The sequence below is a fragment of the Arachis ipaensis genome, chromosome B04 (genome assembly GCF_000816755.2).
Source record: "Arachis ipaensis cultivar K30076 chromosome B04, Araip1.1, whole genome shotgun sequence".
In the NCBI taxonomy this organism is placed as follows: domain Eukaryota; kingdom Viridiplantae; phylum Streptophyta; class Magnoliopsida; order Fabales; family Fabaceae; genus Arachis; species Arachis ipaensis.
This window is the reverse complement of record NC_029788.2, coordinates 108462285-108473196: the sequence shown is the minus strand read 5'-3', so window position 1 is coordinate 108473196 and position 10912 is coordinate 108462285. Positions and strand designations below refer to the sequence as shown.

The window sequence follows — 10912 nt, the reverse complement described above, 5'->3', positions numbered from 1 at the left end:
GAGAGAGTTTATATTATATATATAAAAGAAAAAAGTATTTTGTTGTACATGTATTGTCGGACACCTTCTCACTATTTATACATGCACAATGTTTACTTTTTCAACTTCATTTAAGTTCAGTTTAACTTGGGAGCTTCATTCTTTCATAGGAAAATTTAGCCGCCCATATAATAAATCAAAATCATCACATCATTAATTGAATGGGCATCCACATTCATATCCATATCACAATACTCCCCATTGGATATCCATTTAGGATTATGCCTCATTAAAATCTTATTACTCAAGAAAAATCTAATGAAAAAAACTTTAATGAAGGAAAAAGAATACAATATCTTTTGTGATTGGGACTGCCTCATTAAGACATTGTCAATAAAAAATCTAATGGGAAAAAACCTGACTAAAGAAAAAAGAGTACAACCTCCCCCTCTTGCCAACATTATTTTATATCTCAAAATTAGCACATCCCAATCTGATGTACCAATCTTTCAAATGAGGTTTTTGAAAGTGACTTTGTAAATAAATCTGCCAGATTATCGCTTGAGCGGATCTGTTGGACATCAATTGTTCCTTGATTTTGAAGGTCATGATTGAAGAAGAATTTGGGAGAAATATGCTTTGTTCTATCATCTTTGATATATCACCTTGAAGTTGAGCAATGTATGTTGTATTATCTTCAAACAGAACAGTTGGAGCTATCTTATGACCAATCAGTCCACATGATGACAGAATATATTGGATCAAACTCCTGAGCCAAAAACACTCGTGACTTGCTTCATGTATCGCTAGTATTTTAGCATGATTAGAGGATGTTGTTGCAATCGTTTGTTTCGTGGACCTCCATGATATAGTGGTACCACCATATGTGAACAGGTATCCTGTTTGAGATCTCTCTTTGTGTGGATCAGACAAGTATCCTACATCTGCATAGCCAACTAATTGTGACTTGGATCCATATGGATAAAACAATCTCATGTCAATCATTCCATGAAGATATCAAAAGATTTGTTTGATTCCATTCCAATGTCTTCTGGTTGGAGAAGAACTATACCTTGCTAGTAAGTTCACGGCAAATGATAAATCGAGTCATGTATTATTAGCAAGATACATTAGCGCTCCAATGACAATAAGATTTGGTACTTCAGGACCAAGGATATCTTCATTTTCTTCTTTAGGACGGAATTAATCCTTTTCCATATCCAAAGACCTTGCGATCATTGGAATACTTAATGGATGCGACTTATCCATATAAAATCTCTTCAAGATCTTTTCTGTATATGTTGTCTGATGAATAAAGATTCCATTTTTTGTATGCTCGATCTGCAGGCCGAGACAAAATTTAGTCTTTCCGAGATCTTTCATCTCAAACTCTTCTTTTAGAAATTTTATCATTGTTGGAATCTCTTCAGGGGTTCCGATGATATTTGAATCATCAACATACACAGCAATTATAATGAATCTAGATGCATATTTCTTTATGAAAACACATGGGCAAATATCATCATTCTTAAATCCATTTTTGGCCAGATAATCAGTAAGACGATTATACCACATTTGTCCATATCACTTTAGACCATATAAAGATCTTTGCAATTTAACTGAGTATAACCCCTACGAATATTCATTGGATGATTTAGTATCTTTAATCTTTCAGGGACTTTCATATAGATATTATGATCTAATGATCGGTATAAGTAGGTTGTTGCCACATCCATTAAATGCATATGTAGTTTATAGTATGTGGATAAACTGACCAAATATCTCAATGTTATTGCATCCACTACAAGAGAATATGTTTCTTCATAATCTATACCAGGTCCTTGTCAAAAATCTTGTGCCACAAGTCGAGTCTTGTAGTGTACAACTTCATTTTTCTTATTTGGTTTTCTCACAAATACCCATCTGTATCTAACAAGTTTTACATCTTCTGGTGTACATATTACAGGTCCAAAGACTTCATGTTTTTCAAGTGAGTCTAATTCAGCCTTCATAGCTTCCTCTTATTTTTTCCAATCATTCCTTTATCGACATTCTTTGACTGTTCTTGGCTCAAGATCCTTACTTTCATGCATGATACGTAATGCCAGATTATATGCAAATATTTCATCGACAATTATCTTATTTCGGTCCCATTTTTCTCTTGTAAAGACATAATTTATCGAGATCTCGTCATTTTCACAATTTTCAGGTACCTGAACGTCTTCTGGCGTCAAAACTATATCAGAATTTTGGACGACTACAAGTGTCTTTATATTAGAATTTTAGACAACTACAAGTGTCTTTACTATGTCTTTATATTTTTCAACAAGAATAGTATTTACTTCTTTTCTTTTTCGAGGAATTTTGTCTTTGAAACCGATAGGCCTACCACGCTTCTAATGTGAATTTGTTTTAGTGGCCAGTTGTCTGGTTGGGACATCAATTCGAATTGGAGCATTTTCAATTAGTATATAGGATTTAGTTATCCTTTTCGTATCAGAAAATGTATCAGACAATTAATTTGCTATTCTTTGCAAATGTATAATCTTTTGAACTTCTAGTTCACATTACCCTAATCGAGAATCTAAATGCATCAAGAATGATGCATTCCAATTAAGCTCCTTTTCAGGAAGCTTATTCTCTCTCCCTAATGTTGAAAATTTTGATTCATCAAAATGACAATCTGCGAATCGGGCTTTAAATACATCTCCAGTTTGTATCTCAAGATACCTCATTATAGATGGAGAATCATATCCAACATATATCTCCAATTTTCTTTGGGGTCCCATTTTGAGTGCGAGAATGTGGTGCAATAGGAACATATATCGCACACCTGAATATTCTTGAATGGGAAACATTTGGCTGCTGGCCAAAAGCTAATTGCATAGGAGAGAATTGATGGTAACTTGTTGGCGTCAAATGAATAAGTGCTGCAACATGCAAAATAGCATGCCCTCAAGCAGAGGTTGGGAGATTTTTTCTCATAAGTAAGGGTCTAGCAATTAATTGAAGGCATTTAATAAGTGATTCTACTAACTCATTTTGTGTGTGAACATGAGCTACTGGATATTCAACGCTTATTTCGTTAGCCATACAATAAGCATCAAAGACTTGGAAAGTAAATTCACCAGCATTATCAAGGCGAATTACTTTGATTGGATTTTCTGGAAACTGTGCTTTTAATCGAATAATTTGAGCAAGTAATCTCGCAAACGCCAGGTTGCGAGAAGACAACAAGCACGCATGTGACCATTTCAAAGATGCGTTTATTAAAACTATAAAATACTTAAAAGATCCACATGGTGGATGAATAGGTCCACATATATCACCTTGAATCCTTTCTAGAAATTTAGGGGACTCAAATTCAATCTTTACTGGTGATGGCTTTAAAATAAGCTTTCCTTGAGAACATGTAGCACAACAAAATTCACTAGATTTAAGAATCTTCTGGTTCTTTAGTGAATGTCCATGGAAGTTTTCAATTATTTTCCACATCATGGTTGTTCCCGAATGACCCAATCGATCATGCCAAATTATAAATTCATTTGGGCTAGTAAATTTCGGGTTTACAATGGCATGTGATTCAATTACAATAATTTTGTATAATATAACCCAGATGAAAATGAGGATAACTTTTCCTAATATAAACTTTTTATTTGAATCATGAATTGTGATACATAAATATTCATGATTTTCCTCATTCATCGTTTTAATATGATATCCATTTTGGTGAATATCTTTAAAACTTAACAAGTTCTTTAGAGACTTAGTAGACAATAGTGCATTATTTATTATGAATTTTGTTCCTCCGAAAAACAAAATTATAACTCTTCCGGAGCCTTCTATCACATTGTCTAAGCCAATAATAGTATTAACATATTCTTTTTTTGGTACAATACTGTACATACTATCATATACTAAAATTTTATTATTATTATTATTTTAGAACTTCACTTATTTAGTGATTTTGAAATTCATAAACATTATTAAACATTATTTATATACATCACACTTAGAATTTAAATACATAGGGAATAAAACTTAAGTGTTTTTTTTTACATTGTTTATTTACATAAGTACTGAACCCAAATTCAAATTTTTTCATTATTAATCAAATGACCAATATTTATACTTCATAATGAGTGGTGTAATTTTGATCAGCATCCTTTAAAACAAAATTCGTCTTATTTCCTTTGTCGTCCTTTTTCAAGAATGCTTGATAAAGATCAACTAGGTGCCTCGGGGTACGACAAGTACGTGACCAATAACCCTTTCTACCACAACGGAAATATTTATCTTTTGTTGATTTATTTTACCTATTATTTCTTTTTTTATCCCACTTCTGGTAAGATCCTTTCTTGTAAACATAATTTTTCTTTCTTCCATAATTTTTTTGTTACAAAACCTTGTCATTTACCTCTTTTAGGGTAATGATTTGACGCATTTGTTTTAGGAAATGGGGTGGCGCCAGTTGGGCGCGCTTCATGATTTTTTAAGAGTAATTCATTATTACGCTCAGCAACAAGAAGGTAAGAAAATAGCTTAGAATATTTTTTAAATTCTTTTTCTCGATACTGCTGCTGCAGGAGTACATTCGAGGATGGAAGATCGAGAAATTTTTCTCTAACATGTCATTATCAGTTATCTTTTTTCAACATAATTTTATTCGTGAGGTAATTCGGAACATCGCTAAATTATATTCATTTATGGATTTAAAATCCTGTAGATGCAAGTGCATCCAGTCATATCAGGTCTGAAGAAGTATCACTGTCTTTAGATGATTATACCTTTCTTCAACATTTTTTCATAGATCTGTAGGAAGGAAGAAAGGTATAATCATCAAAAGACAGTGATATTTCCTCAAGCCCGATATGACTGGACGCACTTGCATCTACAAGATTTTAAATCTATAAATAAATATAATTCAGCAATGTTTCGAATTACCTCACGAATAAAATTATGTGGAGAAAAGATAACTGATAATGACATGTTAGAGAAAACTTTCTCGATCTTCCATGCCTTGAATGTGCTCCTGCAGCAACAGTAACGAGAAAAAGAATTTAAAAAATATGCTAAGCTAATTTCTTACCTTCTTGTTGCTGAACATAATAATGAATTACTCTTAAAAAATCATGAAGCACGCCCAGCTAGCGCCGCCCCATTTCCTAAAGCAAATGCGGCAAATCATTATCCTAAAAGAGGTAAATGGCAAGGTTTAGTAAAAAAAAAATTATGGAAACAAGAAAAATTATGTTCACAAGAAAGGATCTCACCAAAAGTGGGATAAAGAAAGAAATAATAGGTAAAATAAATCAACAGAGGATAAATGTTTCCGTTGTGGTAGAAAGGGCCATTGGTCGCGTACCTGTCATACCCCGAAGCACCTAGTTGATCTTTATCAAGCATCTTTGAAAAAGAACGACAAAGGAAATGAGACAAATTTTGTTTTAAATGATGCTGCTAAAAATTACACCACTCATTATGAAGCATCTGATTTCTTTGAGGATCCTGAAAGAAATATTGGCCATTTGATCAATAATGGAAAAGTTTAATATGTGAGTTTGTTAAGTACTCGTGTAAATAAATAATGAAAGAAATTTCTTGTTAAATTTTATTTTCTATGCATTTGAATTTCAAGTATGATGTATATAAATAATGTTTAATAAAATATTATGTTAATGAATTTCAAAATTACTAAATATGTCAAGTTCTAAAATAATAATAATAAAAACTTTAGTATATGATATTATGTACAGTACTTCTTATAAAAACAATCAAGAAAATAATTTCACTGCGCATATACTTTTACTCAATTTATTGATATTATTTGTCTTTGAGGTAAATAGCAAAGACATATAGTGAAAATGTTTGCCTTACGAATAGTGCAAGTTCACATACTATTCTCAAAAGTATATATATTTTACACATCTTGTACCAAAAGAAGAATATGTTAATACTATCATTAGCTCAGACAATGTGATAGAAGACTCTAGAAGAGCTATAATTTTGTTTTTCGGAGGAACAAATTTCATAATAAATAATGTACTATTATCTATTAAGTCTCTAAGAAACTTGTTAAGTTTTAAAGATATTCGGCAAAATAGATATCATATTGAAACAATGAATAAGAAAAATCATGAGTACTTATGTATCACAACTCATGATTCAAATAAAAAAGTTATATTAGAAAAGTTATCCTCACTTTCATCTGGGTTATATTATACAAAATTAGTGCAATTGAATCACATGCCATTGTAAACCCGAAGTTTACTAGTCCAAATGAATTTATCATTGGGCATAATCGATTGGATCATCTAGGAACAACCATAATTTGGAGAATTATTGAAAATTTCCATGAACATTCACTAAAGAATTAGAAGATTCTTAAATCTAGTGAATTTTGTTGTGCTGCATGTTTTCAAGGAAAGCTAATTATAAGGCCATCACCAATAAAGATTGGAGTTGAGTCTCCTGAATTTCTAGAAAGGATTCAAGGTGATATATGTGGACCTATTCATCCACCATGTGGATCTTTTAGATATTTTATGGTCCTAATAGACGCATCTTCGAGATGGTCACATAGGTGCTTATTGTCTTCTCGCAACGTGGTGTTTGCGAGATTACTTGCTCAAATTATTCGATTAAAAGCACAGTTTTCTGAAAATCCAATCAAAATAATTCATCTTGATAATGTTGGTAAATTTACTTCCCAAGCTTTTGACGCTTATTATATAGCTAACGAAATAAGCATTGAACATCCAGTAGCTCATGTTCACACACAAAAAGGATTAGCAGAATCACTTATTAAATGCCTCAAATTAATTGCTAGACCATTACTTATGCGAACAAATCTCCCAACCTCGACTTGGGGCATGCTATTTTACATGCCGCAACACTTATTCGTTTGAGGCCAACAAATTACCATCAGTTCTCTCCTATGCAATTAGCTTTTAGCCAGTAGTCAAATATTTTCCATTTAAGAATATTTAGGTGTGCGATATATATTCCCATTACACCACCTTCTCGCATCAAAATGGGACCCCAAAGAAAATTGGGGATATATGTTGGATATGATTTTCCATCTATAATAAAGTATCTTGAGATACAAATTGAATATGTATTTAAAGTCTGATTTGCACATTGTCATTTTGATGAATTAAAAATTTCAACATTAGGAGGAGAGAATAAGCTTCCTAAAAAGGAACTTAATTGAAATACATCATACTTGATGCATTTAGATTCTCGATCAGGACGTTAGAACTAGAAGTTTAAAAGATTATACATCTGCAAAGAATAGCAAATGAATTATCTGATGCATTTTTTAATACAAAAAGGATTACTAAATCCTATATACCAGCTGAAAACGCTCCAATCCGAATTGATGTTCCAGCCAAACAAATAGCCATCGAAACAAATTCACGTCAGAAGTGTGGTAGGTCTGTCAGTTCCAAAGACAAAAATTCTCGAAAAAGAAAAAGAGATAAATACTATTCCTGTTGAATAAGATAAAGACATTGTTAAGATACTTGCAGTTGTCCAAAATTCTAATATAGTTTTGATGCCAGAAGATGTTCATGTACCTAAAAATTGTGAAAATGACGAGATCTCGATAAATTATGTCTTTACAGGAAAAAAATGGGATAGAAATAAGATAATTATCAATGAAATATTTGCATATAATGTGTGAGTAATATTATCCATGAAAGTAAGGATTTTGAGCCAAGAACAGTCGAAGAATATCAACAACGAAATGATTGGCCAAAATGAAAAAAAGCTATAAAGGCTGAATTAAACTCACTTGCAAAACGTGAAGTTTTTAGACCTGTAGTCCATACACCAAAAGATATAAACCCTGTTGGATACAGATAGATATTTATGAGAAAAATGAAGTTGTACGCTACAAAACTCGACTTGTGACATAAGGTTTTTCACAAAGGCACGGTATAGATTATGAAAAAATATATTTCCCTTTAGCGGATGCAATAACATTGCGTTATTTGGTCAATTTATTCGCATGCAATAAACTACATATGAATTTAATGGATGTGGTAACAGCCTACTTATACGAATCATTAGATCGTGATATCTATATGAAAGTTTTCGAAGGATTAAAGATATCTAAACCATCCAATGAATATTCACAAAGGGTTATACTCAGTCAAATTGTAAAGATCTTTATATGGTCTAAAGCAATCTGGACAAATGTGGTATAATCGTCTTACTGAGTATCTGAACAAAAATGGATGATGATATCTGTCCATGTATAAAGAAATCTACATCTGGATTCTTTATAATTGCTGTGTACATTGATGATTTAAATATCATTGGAACTTCTAAAGAGATTTCAACAATTATAAAAACTCTAAAAGAAGAGTTTGAAATAAAAGATTTTGGAAAGACTAAATTTTTTCTTGGCATGCAGATCGATCATACAAAAAATGGGATCTTTATTCATCAAACAACATACACAGAAAAGAGCTTGAAGAGATTTTATATGGATAAGTCACATCCCTTAAGTACTCCAACGATCGTTAGATCTTTATCCTTGGTCTTAAAATACCATATCTCAGTGTCATTGGGATACTAATGTATCTTGTTAATAATACACGACCGGATATATCATTTGCGGTGAATTTATTAACAAGGTATAGTTCCTCTCCAACCAGAAGATATTGGAATAGAATCAAACAAATCTTTCGATATCTTCATGAAATGGCTGATATGTGTTTGTTTTATCCTTATGAATCTAAGTCACAATTGGTTGGCTATACAGATGTTGGATACTTGTCTGATTCACACAAATGAAGATCTATGGTGGTACAGCTATATCATAGAGGTCCACGAAACAGATAATTGCAACAACATCCTCTAATCATGCTGAAATACTAGCGATACATGAAGCTAGTCGCGAGTGTTTTTGACTTAGAAGTTTGATCCAATATATTCTGTTATCATGTGGACTGATTGATCATAAGATAGCTCAACTGTTCTGTTTGAAGATAATACAATATGCATTGCTCAACTTAAGGGTGGATATATCAAAGGTGACAGAACAAAGCATATTCTCCTAAATTCTTCTTCACTCATGATCTTCAAAATCAAGGAACAATTGATATCCAACAGATCCGTTCAAGCAATAATCTGAAAAATTTATTTACTAAATCACTTCCAAAATCCTCTTTGAAATCAGATTGGGATGCGCCGATTTCGAGATATTAAATAATGTCGACATGAGGAAGAGAGTGTACTCTTTTTTTCTTGGTCATGTTTTTTTCATTGGATTTTTCTTGACAAGATTTTTAATGAAGCAGTTTCGATCACAAAAGATATTGTACCTTTTTTCCTTTACTAAAGTTTTTTTTCTATTGATTTTTTTACTAAGGTTTTAATGAGGCATAATCCTCCATGGTCATCCAAGGAGAATGTTGTGATAAATATGATAATATAGATTATCACTTATGACTTGGGCGGCTAACTTTCTTAACATTGAAGGAATCACTTTTTCAAAGATGAATTCAAAATTAATGAGAGTTAAAAATGAAAGCATCTTACATATATAAATAGAAGACATCATCAGATACAATTTACACACAGCAATAACAATAATCCTCATTTTTTTTATACTGCTAATATAATAGAACCTTCTATTTATATTTTTTTATTTTATATTTATTTTCTCTTCTTTAATTATTTATTTCACAACAACAATTTCTTTTTAAGTAAAATATCAAAGTTACCTTATAGGATATATAAGATATTATATATGTCGTTGGGAACTTGTTTATTGAAAAATAAAAGGATAAAATTATTGTTTATAAAAAATAATTTTTACATTGACAAAATATTGATTTTTTAGGTAAATTCTTCTAAACGAAATAAACCTCTTAAGAGTATTGAGTATAAATTTCTTTCTTTCATAAAGTAGTTTTATTAATAACATAATATTTTCTCAATAGCTTTACTACTTTACTTCTGTTTTTTGTTAACTAAAAAAAATCGATAAGTCATTTTTAAAAAAAAAAAATTAAACCGTGAGTTAAAACAAATGAATAATTATGTGTCGAAAAAATAAACCTACCTGGGCAGCAACCATGTCAGATTCGGCGATGTAAACAACCCAAGATCGTTCAGAGAAACTTGCTTTGATCTTGAAGTCACAAACTCCTGATGTGTTATTTGCCAAGAACACATTCAATTTTGTTCTTAGCTGGAACCATGATGATCGCTCCCGAGTGAAGATTAGATCCCTTTCGCTTGTACTTCCACCTCTAAATGCTTTCCACTTATCTGTTCCCAATAGCTGGTGGATCCAACAACAAATTAAAACTGTTAGCTACTTAATTTGAAGTTTAATTTCAACTTTGGTTAAAATTATATTTTATTTTGGAGTCTTGTTAAAATTATCATTACTGTTATCATTATATACACTTAGGTGGTTAACTAACTAATAGTAATTAATAAAAATTTAATAATGATGTTACATGAAGTGATTTTTAAAATTAAATTCAACTAAATTAGTTTAATAACTTAAATATTAATAAATNNNTAAAACATTAAGATTAATCTCATAATTTCAACCTAATAATATAAAACCTTAAATTCAAATTTATTGATTATTTCATGTTTATAAAAATCATAAAAAAAATTAAAAAACACACACAAAAGTAAGTCACTAAGGCTGTGGCATAGCGAAATTCAACAACCAAATAAAATAAATTAAACTTTGCATGTGAAAGAACTGAGGATTTGGATCCATGTTTTTCCTTCCCTAAATATCGTTACATAGTTCGAATTAAAGTAACAAAAGAAATTTATATTGACAACAAAGCGGTTTCAAATAAAAAAAACAGAGATCGATGCTCTTACTTCAACTAATATCATCGAGAATATTAGAAAAAGGATTTGAATATTTTAAATTTTTGCTTTTATTTGA

The 10912-nt window shown here is 31.1% G+C and overlaps 1 protein-coding gene across 1 annotated transcript in view; it reads right to left on the bottom strand.

Annotated features, from left to right (window-relative positions):
* The window catches only part of LOC107639635 (protein LURP-one-related 15-like), a 14286-nt gene that overhangs the window by 1857 nt on the left and 1517 nt on the right, over positions 1–10912 (bottom strand). Inside the window, exon 3 of the mRNA XM_021122538.1 lies at positions 10058–10279. Within this exon, the coding sequence (XP_020978197.1) occupies positions 10058–10279 (222 nt within the window). The remainder of the gene's footprint in view (positions 1–10057; positions 10280–10912) is intronic.